The sequence below is a fragment of the Oreochromis aureus genome, linkage group 13, assembly GCF_013358895.1.
Source record: "Oreochromis aureus strain Israel breed Guangdong linkage group 13, ZZ_aureus, whole genome shotgun sequence".
Lineage (NCBI taxonomy): Eukaryota > Metazoa > Chordata > Actinopteri > Cichliformes > Cichlidae > Oreochromis > Oreochromis aureus.
In genome coordinates, this window is record NC_052954.1 from 30,277,317 (window position 1) to 30,297,558 (window position 20,242).

A 20,242-nucleotide genomic window follows, 5' to 3' on the forward strand; every position below is an offset into this window, starting at 1 on the left:
ATTTCCAGTCTCTTCACTAAACCAAACTAATGTGAATAAGCTCCACTTATTCCGCTTTTTGATAGTCAATACTTTATAATCTTTGTTGGTTACTCATGCTGGCATCTCATGTAAATGAGCAACACCTGCACGATTGGTGAGAAATAAAAACTGCATTTACATCAAGTAGCCAGTAGATGGCAATGACACTGCAGGGCTGGCAGTGTGTCCCTTTGGTGACAATCAACGCATTAGTCCTTTTTCCTTAAACCAAGTCCCATTGTTTGTGACCTCTGCTTTTCTTCTGGTTTCATTACTGAGGGGTTTCCCAATGGCAGTGCAGAGGTTTCAGTTACTGCCTGAACTTGTTAATTACACACACATTTCATAGGATGAGCAAGTGAGAGCGGAAGACAGAGAGGTAAAGGAGAGGTCAGTTATAGTCAAGTAAAGAGGAGTAAGGGGAAAGAACAAAGACTTCAGGTTGAAACTTTGTAGAAATAGAGGTGATGAGAATTACAAAAAAATAGAAATTAGGTAGTTTGTATTTATTAAATAGGCCAAATTGTTCAATTTGACGTGTTAATACACCCAGATCTCTCCGATTGTGTCATTTATATAGAAGAACTCCATGTGGACTTTTTTCCCCCAACTACAAGCACTATCACTCACAACTAAACTCCGAGTACTGTGTGTTACATTCCGCCTGACAGTGTGTATGTTTTGGAGACGACTCGAACTCTCCGCTCACTGAGAATGTTTAAAAAAAGAACAATTGAATAATTCAGTCTGGTGATATAATTGATTTGCATTTTTGATATGACTGACGCTGTGCGAACATCTGTCTTCTGGCTCTGTTGGCCACATGTGCTGTCGAGTATGCATTTCCAGTTTCCTCAACAGCCGTGGCTTGAGAACTCCAAACATCCTCTCTCTTTGATCTTACATTATTCAGCATTCAACAACGCTCATCATGTAGGAAAGTGAAGCAAAGAGCAAAGCTCATCTGGGACCCTGACAGAACAGCTGGTGCCAGTGACAGCCCAGACTCAGCTGATATCCTTCAACACACCCAACTGGACAATCTCAAGTAGGGAAAGCTATTTAAGCTACTGCAGCATGCCCATCTGCAAGCTGTTCTGCATCCCAACCCCACCACATCTCCCTCTTTCCATTTAATGCTCTGACTACATCAGTGTCATATCTGCTGTCACTGATGCTTGTTCTGTTCTGCACTTTGTTCTCAATTTTTTTTTTCCACTGGCAACACCTGCAGCACTTTATCTCCCTCCCTCTGGAGGACTCTGAGTTCCCAATGCTCCCGCAAATACATGAATTTGAATGCATGAAAACTTGGTTTGCTAGCTAAAAAAAGACACGTCTACATCAACTTACACGGAACCTACTGAATGCTGTTACACTTAATGATTCTTGTTCACATATAGGATGTTTGCTCATGTATTTGGAGGTTTGAGAGATTGGCAGTGAAGCATTTTGCCTCTCTCTCCAAAGACTAGAGCCAAACATGCGACAGATAGTTACACTTATTTCTATTTCTTTAAATTAGGGGAGTTCCTGGACTAATCTGATCGTTCTTTAGGTGACAGAACAAACAATAAGAATAGCCGAGTAGTCTAAAAGACAGAAGACACTTAAAACTGAGCAGATTGTAAATGCACAGTTTCCTGCATAACCATTTGCATAACCTGTGCTTGTTTATGACTTACATTCAGACAGAGTGGGAGAGAAGGTAGTAGCAAGTGGGATGATGACATCTTCAAACAGGTAACTGCTGTTGTAGATTAATACTATAAGAATAATATGTTTAACCGACCAGTATTTCTGGCAACAGCATTTAAGCATCTAGATGAGTAGACATGCACATGCCTGTTTTAATACATTATTAGCTTAAAATATGCCATTAATGACCATTTAAACTAGTACAATCACAGTTAAGGTCAAATACAACAGTTGCCATGTCTTTTAGAGCTTTTTTCTTGGAGGCCAGAGGGATGAAGAGTCATGATGTTACAAAAAAAAGGAGACAATTAGTATCCGCAAACATGAAGAGATTTTGCTGTTATGCGGTGGCAGCTGACGGAAGACACTAAAAGAACAGAGAAAGTGAGAAAGAAAGCTACTGAAATAAAGACATAGACAGCAATGTTTTAGCTGGGGGAGAAATGCAAATCACAATCTGAAGTAAGAACAGAACAATTTAAGATCTGTGGTTAAACTCACGTGCGTATTTCCCATTCAAATTTGGCTGGTTTGTGTAACTTAGCTTGAGTTCTGCTGTGTTTTCTCAGAGTGAACCCCAGTGATTGTGGTGATGTACTAACTGACCCTCTAAATGAGCATGCTCACACTGCCCAGAAGATGAACTGTCCTCTGGTATCACCACCCTGTCAAACTTTACATCTCCAGCAGCACTGCTCTCTTAGGCCTCAAAGGCTTATTCTACATTCCTTCCTGCCTGTCATGTTCTGCTTGTCATCAGTCTTACTCCTTCAGCCCCTTTGCCATCAGCATCGCCTAGCAACTGATGACTGCTGCCTGGCAACAGTGTTAGACTTGGTGTCTTACACTAGGGAAGGGGTCAGGGTTGGAGGTTGGCAGCAGCAGAAAGGTTGCTCCTCTGTCATGTCCTTATCATGACCCCAAAAGTTAGACATAAATAGGCCAATGCTTGCATCGTACTATGAGCTCCTTTACCTTTTTTGGCAGGAACATATTGACAGATAGTGTCTGATATTTGTTGAGATGCAGCACACGAGTATCAAATGTTACGTTGAAGATTAAATGCTTGAAGAATTTTGTGAATAAATCTGAACATCATCTCCTTGCCTTAAAACTCTGAATCCAGAAGGATATCTGGATGCAGATTAATTTGTAACATTGTCTGAAGAACACTGACCTGGATCAATGCCAAATGTTCAACACTTTTATGCTGGGCAAAAGCCAAGCTTGCATTTTCATGCAAATGCATCCACAGTGTTTCAAGTAATTTGGCAAATGAATAGTCAGACAAACCAAGTAATCACATTACCTCCTGGGTGAGGGGAGGCAACAACTGCAAAGCTAAGTTATGTTTATCTAAAATCTAGATATTCATTGTTGCAAGGATTTTAGTCCATACTGTCACAATATACTGGAAATCTTTTGGCTCCACATCCATGATGTGAAGCTCAGACTCCTCAGGCCAGGCAATCTAATCTTCTTTTCTTCGGTTTTGGTTTTCCTGTTCCTAGCTGACAAGATTGGTACCTGGTGTGGTCTTCTGCTGCTGTTGTTGCCCATCTGTTTCAAGGTTTGATGAGTTGTACCTTAAGAGGTGCATGCTCTCCTGCATACCTTGACTGTAATGAGTGGTTATTTGAGTTACTATTGACTTCCATCAGCTCAATGAAGTGTGCCAGTTCTCCTCTGGCCTCTGCCATCAGCAAGGTATTTTCACCCAGAGAACAGCAGCTCACTGGGCATTTTCCTCTATTTTTGGACTATTTTCTATAAACCCTAGCGAAGGTTGTGCAGGAAAATCAGAGTAAATTAGCTTCCTCTGAAATACTGAGACCAGTCCATCTGGCACCAATGCTTATGCCACGTTCAAAGTCACTATATCATCTTTCTTTTTTCATTGTGTGCTTTTTTTGTGTGTGGCTTTATTTTTAACCTGCTCTATTAGCCTATTTCTATTCTGATGCTCAGTTTGAACTTTGAACAGCAGGCTTTCTTGACCATATCTATATGCCTGAATGTGCTGGGTTTCTGCCATATAAGCAGCTGAGCAGGTATACCTAACAAAGTATTTGGTTGGTTAATTCATGTTGTCTGTATTTGGTTAATAAGATTCTTTATCAATAAATTATCAATAAAGAACTCACTAAAATGTTGTGTGTCCTGGAGGAAGCCCATTAGTGGGGATGCATTAATTCTGGGCCAATAAAAAAGTAATTTGGCTCATAGTTAAATCCAGAATTGAATTCAAAATCCTGCTCCTCACATACAAGGTCTTAAATAATCAGGCCCCATCTTATCTTAATGACCTTGTAGTACCATATCACCCTATTAGAGCACTTCGCTCTCGCACTGCAGGTCTACTTGTTGTTCCTAGAGTATTTAAAAGTAGAATGGGAGGGAGAGCCTTCAGTTTTCAGGCCCCTCTTCTGTGGAACCAACTTCCAGTTTGGATTCGGGAGACAGACACTATCTCTACTTTCAAGATTAGGCTTAAAACTTTCCTTTTGCTGAAGCATATAGTTAGGGCTGGACCAGGTGACCCTGAATCCTCCCTTAGTTATGCTGCAATAGACGTAGGCTGCCGGGGATTCCCATGATGCATTGAGTTTTTCCTTCCAGTCACCTTTCTCACTCACTATGTGTTAATAGACCTCTCTGCATCGAATCATATCTGTTATTAATCTCTGTCTCTCTTCCACAGCATGTCTTTATCCTGTTTTCCTTCTTTCACCCCAACCGGTCGCAGCAGATGGCCGCCTCCCTGAGCCTGGTTCTGCCGGAGGTTTCTTCCTGTTAAAGGGAGTTTTTCCTTCCCACTGTTGCCAAAGTGCTTGCTCATAGGGGTCATATGATTGTTGGGTTTTCTCTGTATTTATTATTGTGCTATCTACTGTACAATATAAAGCGCCTTGAGGCGACTTTTGTTGTGATTTGGCGCTATATAAATAAAATTGAATTGAATTGAATTGAATAGTCAGTGCTTACATGCAATTTTATTTTATTTTTTTGGCTGTTGTTATTGTTTCTTTATCTGTTTCATATTAATGTTAATATTTAGTCAACATAAAAGTGAGGTGATCCACTAGCGGTATATGGTCTCCCATGTGCCAACAGACAAGTCTGTGTTGAGCATATGCATCTTAAGCATCACTGAGTTTCTTCATCACTTTCACAGAAGGATAGTTTAATAGTTGATAACAACAAGGTTCAGACAAAACTTTCACATTACACTTGATTTTAGCAGCAGAGTATGATCCTGGAGACAACAAGGCTTTGTGAGTGTGTGTGTGTAGGTGTAGGTGTGTGTGTGCCTGCTTCAACAACCCCGTGTTTGTATTAAAGCTAATAGGCTGATTGCTGCTCTCAGGCCTGACAGTTCACCCATGTGTTCTTTGCTATGCAAACACATTTAAGTAATGACTGCAATTGCAGTAGATCACAAACACATAGGCACATAAACATACTGTATGCCACTGCAAAGAAACAACAAGGAGCAGAGTCGCAGCAGGCAATATAGCTTTAGAGTCAATTTATGAAAAACAGAGGGAAAAGGAAAATTAATATTTCCTGCAGAAAAACCTAATGAGACCTCTTTGTCACTCTCCACTGATCTCCCTCTCTCACTTTCAATGATGTAACTGGTCCATTAGCGAACACTCCACTTTACTAATCAATTTATCACCACACAACCACTCCCCTTCTCCTCTCGCGACCTCTGGATAACTCCCTTTCTGTCTTCTCTCTCACAGTCTCTCATGTCTCTCCACCATACTGTAAAAATGTAATTAGGTATACAGATTAGATGTACCAATGTTAACATTTCACCTCTGGTTCAAAATTCTGTTAATAGGCTGCCCAAGTGAAAAGCTCCACAAGTGTGAAGAGAAATTTCAAAATAAAATTTTCTACAAAAAAAAAAGATTTGCAATATCATTTTACATGCGCATATCACTCAGTAGTTACATCTCCACAAATGGTAAATGTCCTGTATTTGTATAGTGCTTTACTAGTCCCTAAGGACCCCAAAGCGCTTTACACATTCAGTCATCCACCCACTCACACACTGGTGATGGCAAGCTACATTGTAGCCACAGCCACCCTGGGGCGCACTGACAGAGGCGAGGCTGCTGAACACTGGCGCCCTCTGACCACCACCAGTAGGCAACGGGTGAAGTGTCTTGCCCAAGGACACAACGACCAAGACCGTCCAAGCCGGGGGTTGAACCGGCAACCTTCTAATTACAAGGCAAACTCCCAACTCTTGAGCCACGTTTGGAGTTTTCAAGCCCCATAGTTAGTTCAATACAAAGGAGTTCAATATGCTGCCAACAATAGTTGGCAGCATTCGGATGCTGTATTGAACTCCTTTGTGTAGTTCAGATGCCAAATGAGATGTGCAGCTCATATGGGAGTTTCACTAAAATTCCAGTGTAATATAATTAAGAAATATATTCAACACCTCAACATCACCACCACTAAGCTGCTTTGATTTGTCTTAAAGCCTAAAGTGAACATATTTTGAACATATTTTGACCAAAGTCTGTTTTTTTAAAGACACAATCGACCATGTTCATCTAAGTTATGCAGATTAGAGGCTAAAGCGCTAAGTTAAAAGCAATCTTGGTTAGCAAGCTTTTGAAACTGTTTTGACACTTTTGACACTATACTCGCACACTGCCATATATGTGAATTATCACTTTTTTATCTCATTTATGTTTAATATCAATAAGGTTTATCTTTCACCTAGGCTGCAGTAACCCAGGCCTATATTCCCTGACCAGTTGGCGAATGGTTGCATTCGCCAGATGAAAATGGTTGCATTGGTTGCAAGAGACTGACTTGTTTGCAACACTTGCTAACTACTAGAAAAGTGCTAGGAAAATCTGTAAAAGAAACAATCGCCTTTAAAATAAAAGTTTGCATCAGTACTGCATTTCCCTACTCCTTGGAGAGTAGTTTGAAAGTCTGCAAACTAGCAAATCACTTGCTGACTAGTCAGGGAACAAACATTTTTCCCTCGAGAGCGGTGGCTGCCAGATGGTTGCCAACCAGTCTTGAAGGAAAAAAATGTGTGAAAGAAGCCTTATACACTACAGGATCACATATCCAATATAGCAGACAATAGCACAACAGTGTATGGTTAGTGGTCACATGACTAAAAAACCTGAATAAAAGGTTGATGTAGCTTCAGGGTCTGAAAAGTGAAGAAAATGTGGAAGCGACTTCAACCATTTCTTTTAATAGCCACCAGGGGGCAATATCTGGGTCGTCTGTATCATAGGGACATATTCTTAAGCTTCTTCAGTTCTAAGGGTCAATTGACTCCCCACCAATTGACCCTTAGAACTGAAGAAGCTTCTCGGATGAGAGGTGAAACGTCTTCAAGCAACTCAAAGAAGTCCAGACGCTTTTCTTTCCAAGCTCCTTAGACTACGATGACCTGGATGACTGAGAACCTTCACATGTCTGCATGTCAAGCCATGGTACAAGCCAATTACAAAGACAGAGAATCCGATATATCAAGGTCTCATCACTAGTCAGGGGTAACCAGCTAAAAACCAACCAAACAGACTTCTGATAACTTCATGTTGCAGCATCTCTGTAAACACAGCAAATCATAAAGAACTGAAGTCCTAGCGCTCCGAAATCGAGTTCAAATATATTCAGGTATTGCTACAAATCACCCAAACTGGCAGAACTGGCATTTCAAAACAAATTAATCCACAAAGTTGTAAAGGATGTCACCATGGCTACATCCATCCGACGGTGTAATAATTTCAGATTTTCATTGCATGATAGCAAATATAATTCACAAAAACAATAATATTGCAAAATTGATTGAAAATTTGAAAAATGGATTCTACCGGTCAAAATCATCCTCGGCTTTATTTTATTTATTAAACATCAGATATGCAATGCTCAGTTTTTATACTGCAGTAACTCAGTCAGGCCGTGCACAAACTGAAATCACACCTGTAAATCAAAGCTCAGTGTAGAGCAACACAGTTGCAGTGCTATTGTTAGCTCACGCTGCTCAAAATGGAGAGGAAAAACCAATGCAAGAGAAGACAATTAATCAATAATTAGTGTGAATGCTTATTAAGCATCCACAGTATTGTTCTTCTACTTTTCATATTCCATACGTTTTTCGGCATCTATCTCCTTCAACACAGTTTAACTTAGAAAAACCATTCAACCACCGTTAGATTCTTCTTCTTTTGGACATGTGTGCTTGTATTTTTCTCATTTTTAACTTCTATGTTCTTTAAATTATTCAACTTTATTCAACAAAAATTTATAATGTATTTCAATGGGAGAATCTTCAAATGCTCATTCAACTTACTCTTGTTTCAACTCTAACTACTTCCACATACGTTAACCTAGAGCCAGCATTCAAACCTTAAAACGAAGACAAGACATTCAACTATTCAACTTGTATTTATCTTTTCAATATCTAGTATACTTTTTCTTCAGCTCCAGTTTAAGTTTCATCCCTTTTTTCAGCCGTTTCAGAGTTTATAATGGGTGTGTATGGGACGGAATGTTGGCGTTTAGAGTGAGACAGTTCAACTGCTAGAGTGGGAGGAGGGAAAAAATTAATCTTAAAATCTTCTCTTTAAACTGCTGCTGTGTCCACAATGTTCGCTCTACAGGTATGATTTTACCCTCAAAATGTAGCCATCGCTGTCCTCTTTCATCCAGTGTTATTATTGTACTAGGTATTATGGTTCGTTCCTAAATGTCACCAATGCACAGCCTTCTCCCTCCAACTCTTCCATAGAGTCCAATGTTAAAATTGATCCCAAAATTCGTCTGAAAATCAGAAGTACAGGCTGTCTTTACACTGTCATCACGTCCATATAATAAACTCCACAGGCATGAAAACTCAGAATTCGGTAGACTAGACATTGCTGCCGCTCATGGTAAAAGAATTTTGTCAATACGACTTGTAGGTTTTTTTTTGGGAAGCATTTGTTTCACAATCACTTTTCTGTTTATTTAAAGCAGCAGAAAAGAGGGGCTGCTGTCTGTGTGTGTGTGTGCGCGCGTGTGTGGTGCCACAGACTGGAGTCGCTATAGCAGCCAGGCTCACACCTGCCTGCTTAATGAGCTCTGTCTGTCACTGCCAAGATTAACCTTAAAAACGTATGTTTCAACTGCTGCTGTGTGCACAGTGTTTGCTCTACAGCCATTATTTTACCCTCAAAACGTAGCCATCGTTGTTCTCTTTCCAACAGTGTTTCTTTCAAAGCTCAGAGATGTAAACTTTATAAACTGTGTGGATCCAAGTAGAAGGATAACCTTCTAACTGACCCATAGAAATACATTATATTTTCAGTCAGGAGTTTATCTCAACAGCAGGAAAGAACCCACTTTTTAAATCACTCATGTGACCATATTTTTGACACCCCAAGGATAAAAGAGACACTTCTGTGTAGAACAATTCCTTGGGATCCTCACAGTTCAAAAGCTGTTTTGATGGGAGTTAGGGTCCTTGATTTAGATGCAGTTTCTCAACAGGTGCACCAAGGCAGATTTGACAGGGTTTTCCCACAGAATAACAGTATGCCAGTAGTTAGTGCAGGCCAACTAAATAGGCTATTCTGATTGGCCTGTTAAATTCAAGCTTATTGTTCATTGGTGGATTTGTCTTCTGCACACAGGTGATTCAGATCTGGGCATTTGGCGTCAGTTCATGACTTTTAGAATCATCGTTTCTGACTGAATGATTAAAACTTACAGCATTTAGCTGTCTGTAGTGGATTTTCCCAAATTTCAGTCATTCAGTGATTAAAATAAAATGAGGTTTCAATTTTTTATTCAGATGTTTTCTGACTCTAAATTTTCTTTTGATATTACTCAGCTTTTTCTAATTTACATTTTAAACATGTTCACCTACTTTCCAACTTCTCATTCTGTGTGAACATCAGCTTTCAACATTTCTGAACTTTAGTTTTCAGGTGAAAAATTCTGAATTTTTCATCTCATTCAACATTTTTAACTTAACATTCAGCAGATATTTCATTTCAGCTCAAAACATTCAGCTATCAGCATCCACACTGCAGTTTCTTCAGAAAATGCATTTTCTAGTTAAACTAAGTATTAATTCATCAACAGTTTGCCCGTCTCCAATGCTTCACTCAACACTGTAACAACAGCCTAACTATACTTTTGTATATGACTAAGGAAGCAGTTTGCTGCGGGAAGTACCTTGCTCCACAAGTGAGAAGTTGCTGCAGCAACAGAAAAGTGAAGCGGTTAGTGGTTGTCAGCTTACTTTAGTCAAGCATAGTGTGGTTGCAGAGTAATGGTTACTGAAAGGGAAGAGAACCACGATAAATTGGAAAGTGATTCTCTTGCCCTAACTGGGCTGGGCTGATTATTTTATCATGTGCGAATATTTAACACATTAGTTCTTCATTTTTATATATCATGAACCTTATGTCCATCTTTTACATGCAGTCTATGGGGCCTCAGCATTTAGTCAAAGCATCAACGATTATAGTCTTGTTGCAAGTGTAAGTACTAGTTCTGTATATCACATCAGTATCTGCACTCCTTCTCAACCACAGCCTGTTCTGTTTTGCAGCGAAACATACAGCAACACGTAGGAGTACAAGATTACAGCTTGAGGCTCTCTCGAAGCACTGTGTCCCATATCTTAAATGATGAGGTTTACAGTCAAACACTGATTGCATCATTTAACTTATACGATAGAGCGCTGGCTGCATGACATCATTGCCATAGAAACGCATAGGGAATCTGACACATCTATTTCCTAATGTAATGCTGCAAATTCCGTGCAGTGACAGGGTGACTCACTCCTGACTTCACGTTCTCACTGACTAACAAAAACAAAAAAAGAGAAGTAACTTAGAACTAAACACACATATCTGTTGGTTCATCTAACCAACATTGTTTTTACATTCTCTTTGTTCCTCTATTCCTAATTCCAAATAATTGTCATTTTTAAAGTGTATGCTGCATTATAGAACAAAAACCTACTTTCTCTTAATACAAATGGAGCACTATGCTTACATTATTGCTTTCACTTTCCTTTCACTTAATACCCACTAAAAGCTCAAAAACTGATCATTAAGATGATTGGAGAAAGGATGTGAAACTATAATGACGATCAGTATAAGTGCAGTCATTTAACAAAGGCTGTGGAGACTGTTCTATTTTTTTATATTAGATATTTTTTTCCTTAATCTGATGGACTTCTGCAAATCAAGAGGTTCAAACTTTTTGTTTAACACCCATTTTAAAAAATGAAATAAAAAAAGCAGCATTAACAACTTTGCTGATGTTTTTACAATTTTGCCATCATTCTGTGTTTCTGGGAGACTTTACACATCACTACTTTACCTATTTTACCTCTTTATCAGAAAAACTATATGGACTGTAATTTCTTTTTTTATGACAGTTTAAATTTTAGGAAGGCTTTGAGTTGTGCATACTTCTTTAAGTGACAAAGCCAAAGCTGTCTTCGACACTTTACATGCACTTATTCCATCCTCTGACTGGATCTCATGTCTGTGCCTTTGCTAGCACTTAAAATAATATTGTTAGGTTGTTTTTAACTACATTCACTGCCTGTACAATTCTAGTATTTTATTTTAAAACTACATAACATGTATTTGTCTCTGTGCAATACAACCAGAAAGTCCAAAGGATGCACCTTAACAACACAACAAGGAGGGCCAAAGTGGTATATTTGAGCTCCTGCAGGTAGAAACTTTAACTTTTTAACTGTGTCTAACTGCATGATAAGAGATTAATGGTGTAGTCTATGCTTTTTTTTTTTTTTTTAGCTCTGACATACCTTTGAATTGTACTCACATATAACAACATATATAACAACATATAACAAATTATTGAACTGTTGTTACATGTTTATGTATCCTATTACCCTGTCTCCTCTGTAAGATAGTGTTATTAATATACTATATGTCTTCAATATTTGTCATATGAGCTTATTTGAATTTTTTGATATAATTATTATATAATAAGATATAATAATTATTAAAGTTTATAATACATGCTGCAGATATGTATAAGGACTTTGCACACATGCAAGTTGTTTTAATACATCTGAATGTGGCAACACTGGTTTTCTGCAATACAATGAGGAGGAAGTGTGAATGTAGCATTAGCTGTGAGAGTCACAGTGACTTGACAAACACAGGCTTTTGCCTCGTAATACAACATCTTCATCATCAGCAGATAATCCAGAGAAATGAAATGACAGAGATCATCACTTTACACTGAAAGCTCCTGTGATAGTTACACAACAGCTTTTAACAAGAGATAAGTGAGACTGAGAGCAGTCACTCTGTGTTACATACATGGCAGACCCTAATGAGCGTCATAAAACAGTTTCACTGAGTTCTTACCTTCACTGGAAGATCCTGATAGGTCAATAACAACATACACCTTGCCCTCTGGCTCCAGGTCAATCTGCAGAGAGAAAGGTAATGAGGAATAAAATAGGAACAAGACAAAAAGAAGAGAAGGCAAATAGAAAAAAATGTAGACAAATTCGTACTAAACGATGCCAAATTAGCAGCTCATGCTGCAATGTACTCATAGGAGTCAACTTCATTCCTTTTATACTAAATGAAACTGAATTATTTCCTGAAAATAAGAAAATGATTCTTTAATAAATAATAATTAATTAACAATGCTTCTCTACTTCTTTACGTGTTAGGACCATTCACTCATCCTACACAGTTTTCCGGGGCAGCTAGTCAGCAGAGTCTATAAGAGTAGCTTATGTAATGTTTTGGTTGTTTATTGTGTTGTATTTATGCTTTTTTGTTTTTTTAAATGATAGTATTAAATGGGTTTTTTTATATACTCCTGATAGAACAATGAGTCATTGCAAACCTTTATAAAGAGCGACTGATGCAAAAATAATATCTATCAAAATATGAAGCTGCTAGACTCGCAGAGAGAAAACAACTGCAAGATATTTCTGATTATACCGCCCAGCGCTATCTATGTTGGTTAGATATCCTGAGTAAGCGGAAAATCACACCAAATGATACCCGTAGCTTCATGTGCTCAGATAACTCTTAAATGGTGTGACTCAGCAATTTATAACAATCAGGTGCTAACATTTTTAAAATGCATGAACTTCATGCAGCAGTAAAACCATTTAAATATATATGATATAATTCAAATGAGAAATAAATTAAATGAAGAGGTGAGAAGATGAGGGACACAGGTTTGGTAGGGAATTAAGCCCCGATTAGGGTGCGTCTTTGACCAAACGGTACATCTTATAAGACCATCATCCAGGAAATGCCTGCAAGTGAAGGCGGAAGCAGAAGGTGGCCCAGGCTGCAGCGGACTCACGTGCCTCAGGAGACCAACATGGAAACCACAGGGCGCGCGACAGGGAGCTAAAACCAGCTGCAAAGTTGTTACTCTGACAAGCGAACAGGGCAAGAGATGCAAAGTGAGATGCAGACAAAGGAAAGCATTAAAAATCTTTCCACAGCTTCACCTGAAGTCATCTTGTGAGTGTTGCATCCTCTAAACACCTCTTGTTGACTGAGGACTCTCTTTTAGGCTGGAGCTGAGCTAAACATCAAGTGAATTCTAACTTTCAGGCAGGGTCAAAAGTGCAATCAAGTAAAGGAAAAAGGTGCACTGACTCACAACACAATGGGAAAAAAATAAGAGTTTCCTAGAATTACTAGTTTTATTCCGATACTGCTGGAAACCAAAACTGCAAATTAAATTAAAATATAATTTTCCAGCCACCTAGCCCTACCAAGAACTTCCCAGATTTGATACCATCTGAGTTTGAAAATGCATCAAAAATCCAGACTTTTAAACAAGGGGCACATTGTCTGATGGAAAACTGCTTCTCATTCTGCTATCACTATGCACCATCACTGCAAGCTAATTAGCAGAGATCAGTGGAGCAAGAACAGGGAGTGCATTACCCTGCTCTGCCTTCCCTTCTTCAAAGTTTCTGTCACCTTGTCTCAGTTACAGTTAGAGTGGCAGGTATGTAAATGTGAGGTCTGTTTTGTCAAATGTTTTTGCATGCTATGTTGCTCTCTTGCGTGCACAATTATGCAATGAAAAAACACAAACCCTACCAAAAGAAGTTTTAAATAGGGGATCATTCAAAGGACAGCCCTGTGATTGTTTCACATGTGGTTTTCAAAGTATTTTCCGTTATGTGCTTATGGTATTGGAAAAAAAAAAAAAAGCAACGCAGTCAAAAACTTTTACTAACCTGTGAGAAACTGTACAACTGTGGCATCCTGTTGGGCCAAAATATCACAGTGCCACTTGCAAGACACACTGGCAATGTGGCAACACGTACAAGAAAGTTCAAGGAAAAAAAATGCTGTGGTGTGCAGTTCAGATTGACACATATCCTGTCAGACACCCACACGTCAAATATATACCTCACAAACACTCACAGCCACACTCTCACACGCATAAGACCCATATGCAAATATTGAGGAGTCTGAATGGTTTTAGGGAGAAGTTTAGGGAAGTGGAGAGTATTGAGTGCCTGCACGTGTGTGTGCATACAGTATACATCAAAGCATGTATGTGTGCGCCTTAGCACACTTGAGCAATCTGATGAAAGTGGGTACTGGCTGAAGGGTTCACTGAGTTTCTACCAGCAGATTGTACCACCCACGGTGGTGATAATCCCAATGTGAACACACACATTCACACGCACACTGTGAACAGCAGTAAGCGAAGACTCGTGCAGTGAAGGCGAACAGGCGTGGGTTCAGTAATGTATACAGTAAGAGATGGAAAGCAGAGAGAGGGAGACGGATGAGGGGGAGGACAGAGAAAGTTTGTTGGCTCGTTCCAGTACGACAGTGAAGGAGAAGGCGGAGGGGGAAGAGGGTAGTACTCTTCCTGATCCTTTTTTTTTTTTTTTTTGCAGTTGTAGTTGTTAAAACACATTTTATATCCAGTACTTGTTCCTGGAATGGCACTTCTTTTTCTTTCCCCGCTTAATGGATCTTCATCATTAGGCAGGACAGTACACTGTGAACATTTTGAGGTTTAACAAGATAATTATTCTCATCCATCTGCATTTTCTCGAAGAACAAACGGAAGGAAGGAAGTCATTGTGGCAGATGGACAGATGAGAGAGGCAAAAAATTACCATGAAACTAACAGAGGAGGGACAGTTGCATTCTGGTGACAAGACTGAACGATCTATAAACAAGGAAATTACTCAGATTTGGGCTGTTTTTGTTGCCTCTGTCAATCAAGCAAAGAAAGTGTCTTTCTGACAGATATGGAAAGAACATGTAGGTGTACTGACAAGTGTATTGGGGATGTGTTGTGTTTCTAAACCCATACGCACTAAAATTACCCTGGGTAAAAATGTTTTATAGAGAGGGATTGACATTGACTGTACTTATAAGTCATGCAGATTGTTTGGAAGCAGCAGTAAAGCAGGCCAATGATAACTGTTTTTGATGAATAAAAGGGGCTGTTTCCCATAACTGCTATAGGACCCGAAGTCTTTTTGCAACCAGAAGTATAAAAATCTGGCTGTTCATCCATCCACCTTTGTTTATTCAAGCCTGGGTCATGGAGGTAACAGTTCCTTTAGTAACCTTCCTTTTCCTGGCTAACAAGGTGTTCTCAAGCCAGCTGAGAGATCAATGCAAAAAGCAGAAACCAGATCCTGAGAAAGTGCAAACCTTCCATCACTCGGTTACTCTGATAAAATGGTGTTCATTCCCCTTTCCATACATTTTTTTTAACAGAACTGGTGACGAAAGGCAACATTGGTGGAAACCAACACAACTGGGAATGGCCTGTAGCAATATTCCCCCACTATATACCCCGCCCCAAGATACCCCATACTCTCAAAACACCCCAACACACCCATATACATGCTCAAGGGGATAAACAGTTTATCCGGCATTCTGCAACCAGGACAATCACCAGATTGTTCTTCCTGAGTCTGAGGTTTAACTAATGGATAGACTCTCCTCTCCAGGACTCTGGTACAGATCTTCCCAGGGAGGCTGTGGACTGTGATCCCCCTTTAATTAAAGCACACTCTCTGTTCCACCTTCTTAAAAAGGCGAACCATCCAATGTTCTGCCAATCCAGAGGCATCGTGGCAGATCTCTGTGCAAGGATGTGTCAACCAAGACAACCCCACAACATCAAGAGGGTTAAGGATCTCAGGATGAATCTCATTGACCCCAGGGCCCCTTCTACTTGGGTGGATGAGAGTTGTTTAACTATCTCAGTGACCTCACCCCTAGTGATGGATAAGGTACCCCCCACGTTCCAAGAGTGCTTCCTCTATGGAAGCAGTTGAGGAGATCGTCCAAGTATTCCTTCAACACCCAACTATATCCACAATGGAAGTCAGCAGAACTCCATCCCCGCTGTACATAGTGTGACCAGATGATTTTTCCCTCCCTAGTCATCTGATGGCTTGCCAGAATTTCTTTGAGGGCAGCCAAAAGCCCTGCTCCAGGGCCTTAAAAAAACTCCTCACACACCCAAGTTTTTTTATGAAGGTCCATGCTGGTTATTTGGGATGTGCCTGACGAGGCCCAAGAGGCAAAGGCCAGGTAACCAGGCACTCTCTCTAAACCCTCTCTAGACCAATCACCTTCAAAGTTAAAATTCCCAATTACTGTTTGGCATGTAGTTGGCAAATGTTTGCAGACATTTTCCAGCCAGTTCTCACTCCCGTAATAGACTGACGATTTGTCAAGTCCCAAGGCGTTCCCGAGGAACGTGAAAGGTGACCTTCCGCGTTCTTATGCTACACACCGGGTTATGGATGAAATCCAGTAGAATGATGCTCCCGCAGTAATACACATTCCAGCCATGTATTCCAGCCCTAACCAGAACCATAACCTTATCCCTAACCTTAACAAGCCCTTTAATGACGTTAGACAGTGTTTTCCAAAGCAATTTAAGTAAAACGAACGTACATGTGTAGATTCATTCCAAATGGTTCTCATGTTTCCTAATTTTTCTGATCTCGTAATATGGGGACGTGTTGGGTGCCCGGAAGTGTAATATACCAACGATTTGTCACCTAGCATAAAATGTTACGCTTGCTATGTTATGCTATGCACACGACTACTCACATCACTTGCCAACAAATTTTCCCTAGCAATCCGAGATTGTCCATAATTTTTGGCTGGAAAAGCAAAGTGTGGGTAATTTTAGTTCTACATTTACAATAAAAGAATATGTGAAGCCCCAAACTTAAAAACAGAGACCTTCACAACAAACATTCAAAAGTACAAACACTGGTGTAGAGCCTGGGAATGGAAAGCGTTGTGTCCATCAGGACCTCAAAGATCACAGCATACATGGACACAGTGCCTTTCTTCCTTTGAGGTCACAGCTCTCCATTCATCTACTGCTTACTGAGCGTGCTCAAACTCACAGGTGCAGATGTCACTAAATATAGATGCTGAAGAGGAAGGAAAAGGCCCTTCAGTGTGTATGCGTGTATGTCCGCTGGTTTTGTTATTATGCATTCACTCCCATACACATGGCACACGCTCTAGATTTACTTGTCATCACTGTTTAACTGACAGCCCACAATTTTATGAGTTTGACTGGTAAAAGGTATATTTTAAGTTTAATCAGGGAATAACTTCATCATATGACTTCACATAAAACAAATCCATTTTCAGTTTTCATGAAAGTTTTCATGAGATGTGAGATGTATGTTAATCCAATCTAGATTTGATTGGTTATAAACAAACAAAACAATACTGTATATCTGCTACTTGATGTCACTGGCAGATCAAACGTCACATGGTTTTCGTCAGTTGGCCAACCGTTAGTACTTTACTGTGCATATTGTGTTGTATATCACACAAGCAGTCAAATTTAATATATATATTCTTTCTTGCAAAAAGCCTTAAACTGTACACTTACTTATAGCAGAAAAAAACACACACACAGACACACACAGACAAACAAACGCGCACAAAGGAAAATTAAATTGAAGCCTTTAACTCAATTGAGCAGGTTTTCCTCCATCCTGCCTCATCTGCCCTAATGCATCAAAAGCATGTGTGTGTGTATGTGTGTGTGTGTGTGTGTGTGTGTGTGTGTGTGTGGTTTATGTTAATAACTGTGAAGTGCTGAGATGATCAGTCATTCTGTTCAGTCTTTTAACACCATGAATGTTCATCACAATTATCCTTTTTCTGCGTTTGCTGTGCTCTCACACACCTGCTACACTCTCTGCCCGACTCATGAACAGGACCCCAACATGCATTAACTCGTCCACTCACCAGACTTGGAGGTGCTAATTCTCAACTCTGCCACTTCACACTTGGCTGCAAACTGCCCCAGTATGAGCTCGAGGCTGTCACTCGATGAAGCCAACAGGACTTAATTATCTACTACTAGCATAGGTGAGATCCTATACCTGCAAATTCTTTCCATAAAAATTATTAACACAATCTGGAACAAAGGGAAGCCTTAGTGGAGTCCAACAGCCAACTGGCTGAGCCACTATCATAAAAAAAGAGACAATCTACAACTACCATGACCAAAACATATGTGGGGATTTTTTGTTACTTCACTGCTACTGTATCAAATGAATTAGAGATGGAATTAAGGACTTTTTGAACAGCTTAATTTTTGTTTATTATCCTTTTTGCAATTTACTAAGCAGGAGTATATTTTGATCATAAATTGATCAAAATGTATCTTATCCACAGAGCAGATTGGTTATTTTATGCAGCTGTTGACTAAATTTGGGTCTTTTCTTTTTCTTTTTTCCCCAGGTAGAAACTTCAAACAATAGCTCTGGGTGTAAGGGGCAAAAGTGTGACTCAGCTGTATATTGCTGTGCAGCTTCTACTGTGTATGAGCATGTGTGAGAAAGTGTGAACTCCTAGTGATCCAGACTGGCCCCAAAATAAAGGTCCTTCAACAAGTCATGACTCCTTTCCACACCTGCCAGCTCTCTAAACACACAGAGACACACACACACACAAACACACAGCCCCGCGGGCTGTCAAGGTTGAAGTGAAATCACATGACTTTGGTGAACTCTTGGCTCTAAGTCGCTCCAGACACGCTGTACGCTGACACTCTAACGCTCTCTCCTCCAACATGAAAACAACAATGGTAATGTAATAATATATGTCACTCTGATTTTAGGGTCTAAATTCATGCAATTAACATGAATGAAATACTATAATCCAGGGAGAAAACTGACAATAAAATCATTGTGTTGTACAATCATGTTGTATTTTAGTAACTCAGGAGTGACTGGGGATTGCCCAAGACTAAGACCCAGTATCAAAGTCTTTCAATGCCAATCTATCTGTGCAGTCAACTTGTTTACCAAACTAGAAAAACCGAGTGAAACATCATGCACTCCCATGGTAAAATACCCTCTTTAACAGGAGGAAAAAACATTTACAGCCTGCTACAGAAAATCTTTTCAGTTCATTTGAACTCAGCTGAGTAAAACCGCATTAGGTCTTTCTTATTAATCAGGCAAATATGGTCACTTCTGGTGTAAAAAGCAACATGTGATCAACCAAAATGCCCAAATTCAAAGCATAAAAATGGAATTCTTCAAACCAATCCCTAACATCATGGTAGCTATGTACAGCTTTTATGGAGTGTATAAAAAATACACTAAATGTGGCCACATTTCAGTGTGGACAAAACTATTATAAAACATATTCAGTCATAAGCATTAAGCGTGGATGTGGTCTCAAGAAAGAAGAGAATCACAACTGCGAGAGAAAAAATCTGAGTGATAATGAGTGAGAGACAAAGCGAGAGCGAGAACAGGGAGCACATTGTGTTTTATCTATTCTCCGTGACAGAGAGCACACGGCCCCTGTGGACTGACACACTGCAGAACCTTCAGACACACACACACAAACACAGACACACTGCTAAACTTGTAAGAGCCCCTATTGAACACATGCTTAACATAAACCCATGCAAGCTTGGTATAAGCTTGCTCTTATGGTCTAAGAGCTCCAAAGAACTGTCTCAGATTTCAGTTTCAGGACCTGGCTGTCCCGTTTCAGCTTGTTGGCCTGACGTGCCCCTTTCTTAAGAAAGTGATGATCATGCTTCAGTTCACCTCAGTGTAGCCACTTTGTCACTAAGTTAATTTCTTTAATTTTTCATTTCTTTTTTTTATTATGGCATTAATCCATTTTCGTGACCGAAAAAGGGACATTGTAACATTAGATATAATAATGCAAAAAGGGTCATGAAACTACCAGAATCATAAAAGCTAGTGAAAACAAATTTGGTCATAAAAACAGATAAGACAATAAATAAATATTAATATAAATATAAACAAATAAAACAGTTTTTTTAAGTTATGAAAAAATGTCAACAATGAAGTGATGCATGCGTATCACTGTTGTGCATGGGATGGATGGAGGTAGACAAGCTGAGATGGCAAACATTGCCACATTTACAAGAAACATGCAGAAAAACAAAATCCTTATCCAACAAATATCTGAAAATCTCTAATACGTTACAA

At 39.5% G+C, this 20,242-nt stretch overlaps 1 protein-coding gene across 1 annotated transcript in view; it reads right to left on the reverse strand.

Annotated features, from left to right (window-relative positions):
• Positions 1-20,242, reverse strand: part of LOC116309925 (protein kinase C epsilon type-like) — a 97,438-nt gene that overhangs the window by 48,312 nt on the left and 28,884 nt on the right. The window contains exon 2 of the mRNA XM_031726649.2: positions 12,117-12,180. Coding sequence (XP_031582509.1) covers positions 12,117-12,180 — 64 coding nt within the window. The remainder of the gene's footprint in view (positions 1-12,116; positions 12,181-20,242) is intronic.